This window comes from Aulonocara stuartgranti (assembly GCF_965226115.1).
Source record: "Aulonocara stuartgranti genome assembly, chromosome: 17".
In the NCBI taxonomy this organism is placed as follows: domain Eukaryota; kingdom Metazoa; phylum Chordata; class Actinopteri; order Cichliformes; family Cichlidae; genus Aulonocara; species Aulonocara stuartgranti.
In genome coordinates, this window is record NC_138953.1 from 30927441 (window position 1) to 30944149 (window position 16709).

General features: G+C 40.5%; 1 protein-coding gene across 11 annotated transcripts in view; it reads left to right on the plus strand.

Annotated features, from left to right (window-relative positions):
• The window catches only part of LOC309692481 (ELKS/Rab6-interacting/CAST family member 1-like), a 152280-nt gene that overhangs the window by 42679 nt on the left and 92892 nt on the right, over positions 1 to 16709 (plus strand). For 6 of the 11 annotated variants that reach the window (XM_082511042.1, XM_082511032.1, XM_082511039.1 and 3 more), the window contains 7 exons: positions 333 to 488; positions 4008 to 4100; positions 5668 to 5835; positions 5938 to 6105; positions 8582 to 8719; positions 11315 to 11455; positions 14369 to 14509. In XM_082511042.1, coding sequence (XP_082367168.1) covers positions 333 to 488; positions 4008 to 4100; positions 5668 to 5835; positions 5938 to 6105; positions 8582 to 8719; positions 11315 to 11455; positions 14369 to 14509 — 1005 coding nt within the window. The remainder of the gene's footprint in view (positions 1 to 332; positions 489 to 4007; positions 4101 to 5667; positions 5836 to 5937; positions 6106 to 8581; positions 8720 to 11314; positions 11456 to 14368; positions 14510 to 16709) is intronic. The other 5 variants (XM_082511040.1, XM_082511034.1, XM_082511041.1 and 2 more) reach the window with 2 other exon arrangements.

The window sequence follows — 16709 nt, forward strand, 5'->3', positions numbered from 1 at the left end:
CCTGCTGGAAAAACATACCTAAAGCATCTTTTTTGTTACGTTCTGTTGAAAGTCTTTCTGTCTTTGCAGTTAATATTGACAAGATAAAGTTGGCCAACTGCTATGTCTGTTGGGCTTCACTGATTATTATTGAGATACAGATTCAAGTATTTTAAAAACATAATGGATTATTAGATAAAGTCTTTAAGCATTCAACAATAGTTACATTTACATTATTTTCACGTAGACTTCCTTTAATTGCATTTCCACCTGTGCTCCTATTTCACCCCATTTTATTATCACCGTATATTTGTTTATGGTCTGATTAGTTAGATGTGTTTGTCTCCTGTCAGGATGCAAAAATCAGCTCGTTGGAGCGTGGCATGAGAGAGCTGGAAGAGGAGGTGATGGTGCTGAAATCCAATGGCGCTCTGAGCAGTGAAGAGAGGGAGGAGGAGATCAAACAGATGGAGGTCTACAGATCCCACTCCAAGTTCATGAAGAACAAGGTGATAAATCAGAATCAGAATCAGAATCAGAAACTTTATTGTCATTGTCATGAGAACAACGAAATTAAGAATGGTCCCCGATCATTGCATCTTCCCTAGCAATATCAAAATATAAATAAAACAATAAAATTCAATAAATAAAATAGATAGAATACTTAATACTACATTTTTTTGTAGTATTCAGATGTGTTATTGCAGTTGGATAACAGCTGTGTTTGAGTCTATTAGTCCTTGCTCTGATTGCCCTGTACCGTCTGCCTGAGGGCAACAGTTCGAACAGGGAGTGGCCAGGATGTGAGGTGTCTTTTATGATGTTTTGGGCCTTTTTAAAACAGTGGGCGTTGTGTAGAACTTCCAGTGTGGGGAGAGGGCAGCCAGTGATCTTTTGGGCAGTGTTAATGATCCCTTGGAGTGCTTTCCTCTGAGCCCCTGTGCAGCTAGTGTACCAGATGCATATGCAGTAAGTTAGAACACTCTCAATGGTGGCTCTGTAGAAGGACACCAGCAGTCTCTGTGTGATGTTATTCCTCCTGAGAATTCTCAGGAAGTACAGTCTCTGTTGGGCCTTTTTCAGCAGCTCGGAGGTGTTCACACTCCAGGAAAGGTTCTCCTCTATATTGACTCCCAGGAAGCGGAAGCTTGCCACCCTTTCTACACAGTCCCCATTTATGAATAGTGGTTGGATCTCTGCCTTTTTCCTTCTGAAGTCTATTATGAGTTCTTTGGTTTTTGAAGTGTTGAGGAGGAGGTTATTGGCCTTACACCATGACGTCAGCTGCTCCACCTCGTCTCTGTACGTAGACTCGTCTCCCTTGGAAATGAGCCCCACCACTGTGGTGTCATCTGCAAATTTCACAAAGATGTTGCTGTGGTGGCGAGGAGTGCAGTCGTGTGTGTAGAGAGAGTAGAGCAGTGGACTGAGCACACAGCCCTGGGGTGAGCCAGTGCTGAGACTCAGGGCTGAGGATGTGTGATGGCCAACTCTGACTCTCTGTCTACGGCCCGAGAGGAAGCTATTGATCCACATGCAGGTGCTGTATGGAAGCCCCAGGTCTTGTAGCTTGGCCACCAGTTGTGTGGAAGGATGGTGTTAAAAGCTGAGCAGTAATCCACGAAGAGCATCCGCACATAGCTACCATGCTCTTCCAGGTGAGTTAATGCAGCATGGAGTGCTGTGGCTACAGCGTCTTCCGTGGATCGGTTTGCTCTGTAGGCAAACTGGTGTGGATCCAGGCTGCGGGGCAGGGCTGCTGTGATGTGTCTGCGGACCAGCTTCTCAAAGCATTTCATTACCACTGGGGTGAGTGCCACCGGTCTGTAGTCATTCAGGCCGGTGATGTGGGGCTTCTTAGGCAAGGGGACTATGGTGGAGGACTTCAGGCAGAGTGGGACAGTCGCCTGTGCGAGGGATTTGTTGAAAATCCTGGTGAAGATCCCAGCCAGCCGTCCTGCACAATCCCTCAATATTCGACCTGGCACACCATCAGGACCCGCCGCCTTCCTCGGGTTAACAGCCTGCAGCATGCGCCTCACCTCGTGCTCTTCCAGGGTGAGGGTGGTGCTGCTATGGGTGGCGTGTTGCTGCTGTGGCTCCAATACCTCCGGTACCCTGGTCTCAAAGCGGGCAAAGAAGATATTCAGCTCCTCTGCCAGCTCCAGGTCACCGTCCGCAGCTCCGAGATTGATAAATGTACAAACACATACAGTCCAGACAGTAACTGAAACATAATAATAGATACAGCATTAAACTGATTAAGAGTTGAGAATAGTTGTTAAGTTTGAGGACAAATTGCCTGTAAATAGAGTAATGAGGCCACCGTGCAAGTCTGAAAGGTAGCAGTGGGGCTCAAACAGCTGATAAAGTCTCACAACACAGGAATTCCCTGGAAGTCATAGGAACTAAAAGAGCTTCACAAAGATTTATATAGACTGATATCTCAAACTAACAGCCAAACCTCGTACAGACATTCATTCAGTTCTTTACTGCCTCAAGTGAGATTAAATTACATTTAAATTGACACACTTTTCAAACTAAGTCAGAAATATTCAAACTTTAAAATCTTTAAAAAATGATACAAACCTTATAATAATTTAGGGAAATACGAAACCGTTTCATCTCTCAAACATGGCAGTGGTTCTGTCAGCAACAAGGTTGCAGCAGTGAAGGCAAAGCATCAAATAAACATATAAACAATAATAAGAATATATCCTTATATCTATCAAAGGACTCTAAATAGAATAGTTAGCATGTAGGATTTGTTTGACCTTGTGTATTTACTTCCTTTTAAGTCCCAGTATGATTTAAAAGGGCTACACTGCTCTATCTTGTCAAATTTTAGTCAATGTGCTGGAGACTATAAAAAAAAGTGTTTTTGCTCCATTATTGCCTGTCTGGCTGTATTTGCTTGTCTCACCATTTTTTCCCTTTGTGTTTTGAACAATATCTGGATTTTCTTGCTTAGCTGAGAATAAATTTGCTTTTTCACACTCACTACCTTGACGGATACAACTTCACTGTCAGGAATAAAAAGTGTCTGGGAGCCGTGCTCATTAAAACGGAAACTCCGTATACGTCTGTCGTGTGGGGAGGCGATCCAGTTTGGAAATTCAGCAGACTTTTTGTGTGCGCGAGCTGATATATTCTTGTTTTTCTCTGTAGTGGATTTGTGTCTCAAAACTGGAAGGAAGTAATTTACATGGTGTACCTTTTTATAGTCGGATTTCATTGCTGTTGGCATGCATATCTGTGGTAATACACTAGATGCATTCTTGTTTTGGACATTATTAGCTTTAACGTGTATTTAATCGAAGGTGTAAAGCTCTCCTCAATCAGAGCTTTTAATAATAGCAACAAAGAGCCATTTCATTTGTTAATCAAAATAAAGATAATGCACGCTTCTTCACATGTTCAGAAATGCTCCAGTAAGAAGTCTTCAAAGGACACAGTACTGTAAAACAATGTAGGGGTTATATACATTATTTAAGCATGCCAGATGCAACTGTGGCAACATACTTGTTATGGCCCGGTGTGCTCTCCATTTTGCTAATTAGATGTTTGCCCTTCTTCAAAGCTCTGCCACTCACTCCAAAATTGATTCAAGAAACACCATTATCTGGAGTTTTTAATCCTTTTAATGCATTTTTTGGAATCTAAGCTGGAAGAGCAGATGCTCCCAGCAAAAGCTTTCGGTCAACATGTGCTTATCTAGTGGTCAGCTGATCTGATGGGGCAGTAAAAGGAGCAGGCAGGCTGTTGTGGAAACAGTTCAGTATAACACGGTATTATTTATAATACTGTAGGCAAAACGCACACAACAGGAACGGAGGTACCTGCAGAGGCTGTAAAGTTACTTATGTTAATACTAGTAATGATAAGATAAACTGCAGGCTGTTGCTGCCCTCACACCTCTGACTTATTGGAAGCAGGTTAGAGGCAAGGAAGAAACACAAGTAAGGGAAGCAAGAAGCAAAGCTTGGCTAATGGGAAGCACCCATGTTGATGCCCTCCTCTCCTGCCAGGTTGAGCAGCTGAAGGAAGAGCTAACTCACAGCGAGTCAGAGAAGGAGGAACTAAGGCAACGAGCCAATGAGCTTCAGCAGGAGGTGTCGGCAGTAAGAGACACACCTCTGTGTCTGTTTGCGCATCCTTTCTTTCTTTCTTTCTTTCTTTCTTTCTTTCTTTCTTTCTTTCTTTGACTGGCTAACGTAGTTCTAGTAGATTTCCAATAGATTCCCAGTAGCATGCTGTGTGTTCAGACAGCAGTAAGCAACTATAACATTCAAATGTCAAAACTATGCACACCAGCTGCATCGTGGACCGTTCACTCAATATCCACTCATGAGGTGTACTTATTTTTCTCATGTAGTTATTTCATCATATTGCCATTAACATGGTCCATTTTGCATATATCTGCATCCTATAACTGTTTTGAACCAGTTCAAGACATGAGGAATTACAGAGGTTAAGTTTAAAGCCAGTCTAAAATGAATTGAGCCATTCTTCAAAACCTGGGTTAGCAAATGTGTTTTCTACACTTTGCTAAATACACCAGGAGAAAGCATTTTCTATTCTTTTGGTGAGCTGACAAAGTTAGTCTCTATAAACAGCTCAGGAATTTCAGTTCTCTTTGTGTGTGAGATCAGTGGCTTTTGATAGTAATAGTCGTACGCAGCAGTCTGATCGATACGGCTACAGAATTCCAGCAGAGTCCAGTTGTGCTGTGCTGCAGTGTCTGTATCACTAACACACTTCTCTTTGTCCTTGCATGAGGTTTCAGTCCATTTGTAGTTTAGACCACTTTGCTCCTGGGTTTGCTTTGCTTTTATATGACTGATTTACTGTATGGTTTGGGTCCATTCTTGTACTGTGTCATGTTAAATTCACCCCTAATCACAACACCTGCAAACTGAATTTCATGTTAAAAGGAGTGAAATTGTAATACGCAACTTCTCCAAATGTGGCAGTTTACTGTATTTGATTCCTGAGCTTTGGCCAGGTGAAAGAATTGACCCTGACCCATTAGTTGAAGTGTATAGCTAAGAGCAAAATAGATTAATACTGCACTGACTTCCATGTATGTCTAACTTTTGTTTGCTTTTCAGGAGAAGAACTAAAATAAATGGCCGTTCTTTTCTTCTAAGGTCCTCATTGTGTCAAGATATATTTGATCATAGTCACAGCTTTAGGAGATAAACTGACACACTAACCTTTGTAAGAGGGATGAGTTTAAAACCACGGTCTGTTCTTGTTTTTCACTTTTTATGTGGATGAGGTAGCAGTCTTGTACCTCTCTCCATCACCGCAACCATCATCTCTTTTTACTCGTAAAGGGTAGACGTGTCTGCAGGCCTTAATAAAATATCTGCAATCTTCCGTAACAAGTTCTTTCCCCTCTGAATAAAGCAGTAAAGTTGTGCATTTAAAAAAAGATTTGTATCTTAAAAGCATTATCAGTCAGCTGCGAGCACTTCTTATTATTGTACCTGTTTCTTCTTTAACAGTTGGTCTTCTGCAGAGTAATGGCTAAAACTAACATTAGGACTGAGTGCTTACTTTGCAAAGCTTGTAGTACATTTTAATGCTTATATATGATATTAGAAAGCATATCGTCCTCTCCAGTACACACCTTTACACGCTCTTTTTTATCTGTCTGTCCCTTTTATATTTTGTGTTATTCAGATGGAACAGGCCAAGCAAGAGCTGAGCCGTAAGGACAGCGAGCTGCTGGCTCTCAGGACCAAACTGGACACTCTGAACAATCAGTTTTCTGACAGCAAACAACATGTGGATGTACTCAAAGAGTCACTAACCGCCAAGGAACAGAGAGCTGCCATACTACAGACTGAGGTTTAGCTACACCCTCATTACAACCTTTCTGCTTCTTCACCGTTGATATTTGGTGTGTGAATGTTTATTTGCACTTTTGCGTACCTACTTGTGGGTTCACAGGTGGATGCCTTGCGTCTCCGACTGGAGGAAAAGGAGTCGCTCCTCTCTAAAAAGAGTCAGCAGATCTCAGAGCTGACGGAGGAGAAAAGCACTCAGCAAGGAGAGATCACTGACCTCAAAGACATGATGGACGTCAAGGAACGCAAAGTTAATGTTCTACAGAAGAAGGTGAGAACACACAAAATGCACTCCATTAATATAGACACATAAAGCAAAGTTGAAGTCCTTGTGATCCCTGTTTTAGGTCTGAGCTAACCAGTAATTGTAGAGTCCTGGGTTAATGCACTGCATCTGTTATGGTTTAAAATGTTACAGGGTGAGCATTTATGGAGTGTTATCCTTAATTTAGTACACATTTAAAGTACACTGCCTCAATAGGCAGTGTACTTTTTTTCTTTTAGCTGATTCTGGTCATGTTGCCCTCATAGTACTAGCTTACTTCCAAATAAACCAGCATCACCATTACCTCTAATATCGTCAGTTTCATCTCTTTGTGTCCAGAGGAAAACTGCGATATTCAGACTTTTTGGATAATGGATAACATGCATTAGAGCTGAAGCAGACACACCTTTACTCCTTTTCATGCTGATAGAAATTGATGTTCTGAGAATATGCCAACATTTAATACTATGACCACTAGATGGGGCTCTAACACAGCATGTAGCATGCAAGCAGACGTTGACAGACAAACAGTCAGACAGACAGGTGAGCAGAAAGACACAGCTGCACACAGACAGGCCGTTTAGGCAAAACTGAAGTCTCTGGTGTTTTCTGCATACTTTTTCCTGGTCTTCACTATGTAGTTTTTGTGAGTATCTCTGCGGTAATGCTGTCAGTTAGATGGATGGGCCAGAGTGACCCCTTGTCTTGGCTGTCTACACACACACATATACAGACACACACATTCACCCTGCTATCCTAAAAACTCTTGTGCTTGTCAGATATGTTGGTGGAACTTTTGGAATAAGACAATTTAAGCAAACTACTATAACAGCCATTGTAGTGGTTTTGAATGGGGATATCTAAAGGAGGATTCTTGCAGTCATCTAGGCCACTGCATCTAACACAGTAAGTGCAAAGCTTACAGAGAAGCCAGTGTGAGGTTGCATTCCTCCATCATCAGTCTTTTGTGTCTTTTCTGCGTCTTAATTTTCTCCCTCACCCAGTCGCAGCATTTGTGTCCTGTAGAAAAAAATGCAGAAATGGAGACTGTGTGCAGATAATTGATACAGACAATCAAGCAGACAGACATAAAGCAAGACAGGGAGGGGGAGGAGAGAGACAGAGTGTGTTTAAAATCATTAGATGCATACTAATGAGTTCCTCTTGATTAATAAATGATGACCTCTGCCATCTTCAAATGGAAAACAGTTCAGAGCCTGATAGGGAGGCAGAGATGCTGCTGATTCCTTCTTGATATCATCTGAAAAAAGTATGAATTTGGTCTCCTTTTTTCATGTGAAAACACAAAAAATACCTTCTTTCCGTTTTGTGGCCCTCCGCCTCGTGTTTTAATAGTACATAGATGATTTCTGCTGCGAGGAACATTGTGACATAGCTGATCATTGTTTTTGTATTGGGTCATTATCACAGATGACTTGGGAACTAAAATAGGACAAGAGAGAAGCAGTGAGTGAGTGTGTGTGTATGTCAGGTTCAGGAAATGCAGATCAAAGGCTCTCACTGCCTCTCAATGTCAAGTGTGTGTTCACATATGTGTGTATGTGCATGTGTGAGACAGGAGACAGAGAGGAGGAGGAGGTGGAGAACGTGTCAGTCAACCTGTCAGGTCAACAGTTGATTAATGAGGTGCTGGAAATGTTTTACTGTATGAACACACAAGCACACACACACATGCTCGCAATTTTTGTAGTGCTGCGTGTGTGTGTGTGTGTCTCACCTGCAGTGATGTCAATCTGACTCCAGTCTTTTTTTGTGAGAGTTTGCCAATCATTTGATTAACTTTCTCTCTGGCAAGGGGAAGGCAAGAGAAGCATAAAGAGGGGGAGATTGAAATTGTGCAATAATCCCACCCAAGTTCACTCATATGAAGACATTACATAAGCTTTCAAGCTCTATTTTCCTCCTGATTCTGTTATTTCTGTATGGTTCAACCTTTTGTTCCATCCATTTCTTAATGAAGACCACAAAGTTGACATAACTTCTTATCTTTGTCTGTGATCACTCTCTGTCCCGCCTTCCTTTTTCTCACACAGAGAGCTTCACATGTGCTGGCACTTCTAGCTTTGCGAGGACCCTCATTTACATAATGGTTTCCCTGTGTAGTCACATCTAAACTATCCCTAACCCCAGCCTACAGTAATTCTAACCTTCACCCTGCAGTTTAACCTGAACCTTCAAAGAGCCTCAGACTTGCCTGAAGCTCAAGTTGTTGCTTATGTAGATTGATACATGTGCACACACACATACACACACTTTGTCCACATGTTTAAGATGTGCTGCTATATTTGCATTTCTTCTGCAGAAGTTCAGTTTCCTGTGGACTTAAAAGCACCTGCTACAGTACTTCACTTTGGCTGAGTCTTAGAGCCAATAGAGCTGCCAACAAAATCTCACTGAGTGGTCAATGCGCAAATTATTCTTGAAAACCCCACAGAATTATTCTCTCCTTTTCTTTCTGCAGATAGAGAACCTCCAGGATCAACTGAGGGACAAAGAAAAACAGCTGAGTGGCTTGAAAGACAGAGTCAAGTCTCTGCAGACAGACACCTCAAACACAGACACTGCACTGGGAACGCTGGAGGAGGCTCTGGCTGAGAAGGTATACACACATGCACGTACACGCTCACCCGACCGTTTAACTCTTGAGCAAGGTTGCATTAATAAAATCTTGATGAGCAAAACTGCAGACCACCCACAGGATGACCAGATGGCTCTGGATAAATGGAAATCGACCAATAATCACACTGGCTGTTTCATTATTAAATCATCCAGAGCTTGTGTTCATAAAAGATTAGGAACTGTCCAATGTGCAGCCACATGGCTCAAAGTAGTTCATTGGTCACTCTTTGGGTTTGGACATTCAGGTACTTTAGCCACAGAGCCGACTGTTTTATGACTCTGCTCTCAGTGGGGATTTAACCCTGATTCTGGGAATCTAACCAGCGACATTTAGAGCGGCAGAACACTTTAAAGTGTTTGATGAGAATATATTTTTGCGGTGTTATGCACGATTATGTTACCAACTCAATCTCCTTTGCATTTGCACGCGCACAGGAAACAGGCCTATTAATTGTCCAGTGACTAATATTGAGGGTGTCAGTTAGACGTGTGAGTGTTGGCAGGATGATGTGGCCGACGACTCCTGCTTCACTTGCACGGCTTTCACAAGCTTTTTTCCTCTCATTTTCATTCTGCTGGCGCCTTTCATTTTTAGCTTTCTTCCTTTCTGCATCCATTTTTATCTCCTTGCCCTGCTTTCGTTTCTTCTTCTGCTTCTGAGATGAATTATGTTGCATTTTAACTTTCCAGTGCTTGAGTTTTATGCACAATATTACTCATGTTTGATGGTGTTTGCAGCTATATTCTGTATTTTTTGTCTCTGTAAACGGTAGAAACAACCATGACTGAAATATTTGCATCCCTCATTCTGTTATCATAATTATTTTGAAGAATGTTGATGTTACAGTGGTATTCTTCACGAAAACCAATAAACCCAGAATTAATTAATTAATTAAAGTCTTGACTAAGGAAGACCCTCATTGGTTTGTCTTTACAAACTATTGAGTTTAACCATTAAAGTGCAAGGTGCAAAATATGAAAAAATAGAGGTGGTAGAGAATTAGATGGAAGAGAAATATAAGAGTGATGATATAGTAACTATTTAATTCTTTAATTGCTTAATTCTTCATAGCATTGCTACAATATGGCGAAAGTAATATTCCAGGATCACAGAGATTTGTCAGCTGGATGTCCGTGATGTGACTCTGAAGGCTATTTGAGTACAGCGAACTCATTGTCATGTTCAGGAAACCATACGAATGTCGTGGCAGAAATTGCGACTCATCAGACCAGGCACTGTTTTTCCAATCTTCTTTTTTCTATGCAAACTATAGCCTCAGTTGCCCGTTAGCTGACAGGAGAGGCACCCACTGTGGTCTGCTGGTGCTGTAGCTTATCTGCTTCAAGGGTCGACGTGTTGCACATTTAGACATGCTGTTCTGCATACCTTGGTTGTAACAAGTGGTTTTATAAGTATCTGTTCCCTTCCCATAAGCTTGGGGTTTTCTGGCCATTCTCCTCTGACCTCCAGGCATCAAAACGGCATTTTTATCCAGAGAAATGTCACTCTCTGGATATTTTCTCTTTTTCATACTATTTTCTATAATGATTGTGTGGCAAAATCCCAATAGATTAACAAGTGTTGAAACACACACTAGCCTGTCTGGCACCTACAACCATGCCACATTCAAAGTCACTTAGATCACATGTCTTCCCCATTCTAATGCTTGGCTTGAATTTCAACAGGTAATTGTGACCATGTCTGTATATCTAAATATATTGTGTTGCTGCCATGTGATTATCTGATTAAGTTTTTGTGTTAATGAGCAGTTGAGCAGGTGTATCTAAGATCCAAGTGGCTGCTTAGAAACCATGATAATATTCAAGCTTTGAGGATTTCAATGAGATGCTGTTGTTGTGAAATTATAAAAATGCAATGCTTTTATAGTGTTACAGATGCATAAATGATAAAAAGGGTCATGTTATCTCATTCAACAGGTCAATGTTAGGCAATATGGTGAGATCATAGTATCTGATGTACGTAAGAACATTCAAGATGTATCTGTGTGCCAGGTTTGATAGCTCAACTCCTGATAATATAGGATGAGAGTTAGAGATTGAATTTATTGCAGTAAGATTTAACACTACTTCTAAAGTCAACCTTAAACTAACCTTTAGCCAAAGTGCCACCGCTTTTATTTTGTACAAGTCAAATGAGGACCCATAATAATAATATTTTAATAAAACACACTGCAGACCCAGTATACACTCTTTGCACTGCTTTTGCACGTGTGAACTTTTGTACTTTGACTTGAACGGGCCGCTATGTTCTTCTCAAGCTATAGAGATCGGTTATTGTATTTTAGTGGTTGTGAATTTTACATCTTCTGCCAAAACATATTATGGGCCTAAAATCGCTGTTGGCTGTTAGATCCTGTCAAAGCTGCCATGTACATAAAGTTTAATATGACTGTTATTAGTATAGAAACTTGATATTGAGTGACTGTGAATGACTGTTGGAGGGTATGAGGTGATTTTTTTTCCTCTCTTATTTTCCATCACTTCTTCTACCTCGACTACCTTCTTTCACTCCAATCTCCTTCCTTCTCTCTCCCTTTCTCTCTTTTCACTCCAGGAGCGAATCATCGAGCGGTTGAAGGAGCAGCGGGAAAGGGAGGAGCGGGAAAAGGGGGAGGAAGTGGAGACCATCAAGAAGGAGCTGAAAGAGCTGAGGGAGAAAGTCTCCCAGCTGCAGGCTGAACTGGCTGACCGTGAGGTAGAAGACACACTCAGGAATTTAAAAACACACGTCCATATTTGTGCTAAAAGTCAAAAAAACACATTCTCTCTCCTTCCTCACTGTGTTCCTGTCAAGAAAATGTGATTGATCTATCACTGTAGAGCAGACCTTGAATCCTCCCAGAGTTCTTTCGCTGAAGGACAACGATGAAACAGTCATGTTTCCCTGACAGCAAAATCCAAGGCCCACAACCAAAAGAAACAATGATCAGAGCTGAATTTTTCTGCCTGTGACCTTTGTGATTTGTACAAAACACCTCAGCAGAGGCAAAGACAGAGAGATGCAGAGAATGACAAAGCATTCTCAGACTCTGTTTTCTCTTTATTCACCCTGCAGCACAACAGAATAAAAGTTACTATTAGCCAATTCATGAAGTTGAGATTAGAAGGGGACCTGTTATGCCGATTTTGAGCTCTATAAACCCACCTAGATCATTTAAGCAAAACTATTCCAAGGTGATGTCATGAGTCTGAAGCATAACATTTATACATATTTTATATTAAGCTTATACATCAGACATGCAAGATCTACTTTAAGGAAAATAAATATTTTAACATAGATTTTCTGTTATGAAAGCCTATCGCAGTGTAACTGACGGTCCTGCTTTAAAGCCAAAAGGCAAGAAAGCAAATTAAGAAGTAACACAACTATCAGAAGGGACACCGTCAAAACTAAACTATTGTTTACTGCAGGATTTGCAGTAAGAGCAAATTTAACTATGTGCCTTAGTTATTTCACTAAGGCATATAAGGCTCTAATCCAGTGAGCGACTGGGGCCTTTCTGGGTAGACTTTGCATGTTCTCCCTGTAACTTTCTGGGTTTTCTCTCGGTACTTCGGCTTCCTCCCACAGTCCAGAGAAATGAATGTCAAGTTAATTGTTGATTCTGAATTGAAATTTAGAGAGCAATACATGTAGAAATGCAGTTTTCTGTTGTAAAGGATTTTCTTCAATTTCAGTTCTGTTTTATTTAATGCAGAATCACAACAGGAGTCCCCTGAAGGCACTGTGTATTGTAACATAGCTACAATAATACAGAGAAAACCCCAACAATCAAATGACCCACTTTAAGCAAGCACTTGGCGACAGTAGGAAGGAAAAAACCTTTAAAGGGAAGAAACCAATAGCAAAACAAGACTCAGGGAGGAGCAGCCATCTGCAATGATGGGTTGATGAGATTTCCTTATGCATATATGGAAAACACAAGGTGGGAATATTCCAGTACAAAAACAGTGAAGGGATCAGACATGGCATTGATAAAGTTAGATGCAGCATGAAAATGAGGAGCTGGGGTTGAGGTGGGTTGCAAAGCTGCTTGCAGAGGGAGCAAGAATTGTAAGCAGGGTAAAGCAATCACATTTGGATGTGTAGAATGATATCGGCTGTGTCACAATTAGGCTGTGTGCAGGCAGGAATTGGACCCAAACGCAAACTCACGGGAAACAGGACTGAACTCAAAATACTTTATTGCTGACAGAAGTTAAAGGCGATACAAAATAATATAAAACTAAACTGGGAGATTCTAAAGGAACTGACTCACGAGGAAACACACGGCAGGACACACAGTCATGTGGGACAACACAACACAGAACTGAGGGAGACGCGGACATAAATACGCAGATGGTTAATGAGGGAAGTAGGAGCACACGGGGAACACAGGTGACACTGATAATCGTAACGAGACACGGCAGGAGTAAACACAACAATGGCGTACACAGACGGGAGACTATCAAAGTAAAACAGGAAGTACACAGAGACGCAGACCAGAGAGGAAGAGAACACAGACATAGCGGACCAGGGAAAGCGTGAAATAAAACACAAGGAGGAGAAACAAGGCATGGGGACTCAGACACGTGGAGGGGGACCCTGGGGGTAAAGACACGACGGCAAATCTAGTAAACTAAACTGAACAACCTAGGAACCATGGAATGAATAAAGAACAAAATACAAAAACATAAGAAACCTAAGAACACTGGGTCAAAATGACCCAGGACCATGACAGGCTGGCTAGCATAGAGGTACTGTATTCTTGATATGAAGACTCCTATTGATCTTTTTCAACAAGAAATTGATTAGGTAAAGTTACCAAACTCGGGCTGTTCCTTTAAAAGGGCAGTTTTCTACTTGTTACTGTAAAAAGTTCTCTGTACCCTGTCTGACTGTACTGTATTCCTTAAACTAATTTTAGTGATTGTGGGGTCATAAAACCTGTCACAGTCCTATAATATAATTTCAGAAATACATGGGAAACTCTCAGAGAAAACAAGCATTCCTCTCTCTGCTGCTGAAGGCAGATGTGGGGTTTGTCTGACAACAGGAGTATATATGCGTACCTAAATATAATCAGAGTAAGGTTTCTTTGACCAAAGCCCAGTCAAACATGATGATCCGGAGTCTAGAGTTGTTATTGTCAGTCATGGGTAAAATTACATGTCTGACAGTCTCTCCTTCTGGTCTCATTGGTTTCTGTTTCACTGCGCCTACCAAAAGAGGAAATCCCAAGAAAAGAAAGAAAAAGAGAGACTTCACAGACAGACGGATTGAGCCTGAGAGTGCGAAAAGAGACAGGTCACAGGAAATGCAATGACAAACAGAGTGCATGACCGAAGGGTTTAAGAAGGGCTTGCAGATTATTATCACTTTAAATCTGTTTGTCTAATATCACATATTATGAATAAGAATTTCTTTCTGTAATATAATCAGAAGCACACAAATGTTTTTTCCCTACCTCATAATAATTATTTTTGCTAAATATAACATTATTGTTATAGGTTGGAAAAAATAAAAAAATTTAATTAATCCATTGTTGTTTTCTAATGGGTGTGGAGAATAAGCTAAATAAGTAATAACTATTAAGGAGCTGTCTCCAATGTTTTTTCCTCCACCCAGACATCAGTGTTGGATCTCAAGGAGAAGGCTTCCTCTTTGGCCTCCTCGACTCTCAAGAAGGACAACAGGCTGAAAAGTTTGGAAATAAACCTGGAGCAGAAGAAAGAGGAGTGCATCAAGCTGGAGAACCAACTAAAGAAGGTTAGCTGAAAAGGCTGTAAATATAAAGTAAATGGCAAATTATTCATAGAGCTATGAAAGCAAAAACGCTGATGCCTTCAAAGAGAGAACGAGGGATTTTATGTCACCTGTTGTAGGCCGCATTTAGACAAAAGCAGGTGGAATTTTCTTGGCTCATTCCTGACGACTACAAGATTATCTACTGCATGAAACTCAGAGGTGAAAAGCTGTTTAGAGTAGCTACAGTTAAAGCATGGAAAACAGCAGAAAACTAAACCTAACCTCTCATTTCTTTTTGCGCCTTCCTAGGAAGGCAGAGAGTGTGTACGTGCACGTGTGTGTGTGCATATCACATACGTATTCTCTCCCACACAGCAGCCCAGAAAATGTTGTGTGTGTGACAGCTTGCTGACACTTTCACAGACTGGTGAAGACAGCACACCATCACATGCCGAATGTGTATCCAGAGCTGTGTGTGTTTCTGGATGCATGTGTGTTGTTATATGTGTGTGAGAGAAAAGGGGGAATGTGTGGTGTTTTACTCATCAGACTTGATTTCAGTCTCTTCCTTTTACTGTAACGCGGATGGAAAAATTGTGAATGTGACATTGTGTGCGTGATGTTTCTTTCTTCCTTTATTTGTCTTTCTCTGTCTCTGCTCCACCCAGATCTTCTCAAACATTTCCTCTCCACATAAAGACTTATGAAAACTGTTGTACACTTCCAAAACTAATAGGGTTTATGTATTGTAGGAGCAAGGCATTCGCACATACACACACACATACTAAGTCCATCCCAAGAGCAACATTTACTTCTGGGAAATATACACAGCTGTTCTAACCTCTAAGCTGGTTATAACTTGTTGTATTTGTCTTTGTTTTTTTTCTTTCTTCTTCTCACATTTTCTGTGTCTTAAGTTTAGATGAACAGAGCAGAAGAAAGAAGAGAGCCACTAAAACTTAGATGCTTTTTAAATTTATTCACCTTTTCTCATCGTTCATACTAATATTTACCAGAAACTTAGCTTGTGGTTTTGTCTTTTTTTGTTAATGTTATATGTGTGCCAATTTGCGAGTGTGTGAAACACATATGCCTAATACTTTCATTTATATTATATTCTCCTCATCATCTCTTTCTCCTTACTATGGGGAAACAGATATTTCAGAGCAGTTAGGGCAGAGGGTGGTTTAAAAGTATCGTCTGACATGGGGGTAAAAATGAAGACACAATTCACCAAATCTAAGAAAGATGTCATCTAATAAACGTCTGTTTATTAGATGACATCTTTCTTAGATTTGGTGAATTGTGTCAAACATGTGGCATTCTTAAAAGTCATTACTTTAAATATTAATTTGATACAAATATAAGCTTTTAGCATCGGAACCACACCTGTCTAGTCTTGAAAATCTTACAATTTAAAATCTAAAATCTATAAAAGTTTATAAGAGGCGATCATAGATTTGTTAGAGACATGTGGACCAAAAAAAAGAAAAAATACAGTAAGCTGACTGAGAAATTAAAGTCCCCCAAACAATCAGCTAAAACTAGAATGAAGCCATTGCAATACAAATGGTTAATGAAAATTTATATTATGCCACAAAACCTGTGTTGTTTGTCCCCTGGCATCCCAGACGCCTGTTGGAAATGTTCAGAAGAAAACAGTATTGTGTTTCGCTGAGTATGAGACTGCTCAGAACTGAAGAAATACTGTTGTTCAGACTTTATCTGCTAAATTAAGGTGAAGGATGTGCACATACATTCAGCACAGGTCTTCACATTTCTCGCTAGTAATAAACAGAAATTTTTTTTTTGAGTTTTTTGGAGTGGAAAACATGGAAAAAAACACTAGGAATATTTGGAAACAATTAGAGCCCTTTAAAAAAATGTGTAACATGCTTTGTACATAATTTCTACAATACTGGGGTGTCTATTTCAACAGTTTGCTTTATATGCTACTGTAAATGCAGTATCTAAAACCTGACATATACAAATCTTGTATCTTACCGCTAAAGCCTGATGTTTAGAGCTAAATGTCATTTTATTTAAGAGGAACACTTCCACTAAAAATTTTCTAAAAGCATGCATCTTTTTGAAATCCATCCAGCTCACCCTCCACACATGTTGTTACTGGCACGTCCTTTTTTGGTTTGAGCTTATCGTTTCAATCGCGTGATGGTCACCTCATTTTGAAAGCTAACACTTGGTTTATTTTTAATAATTA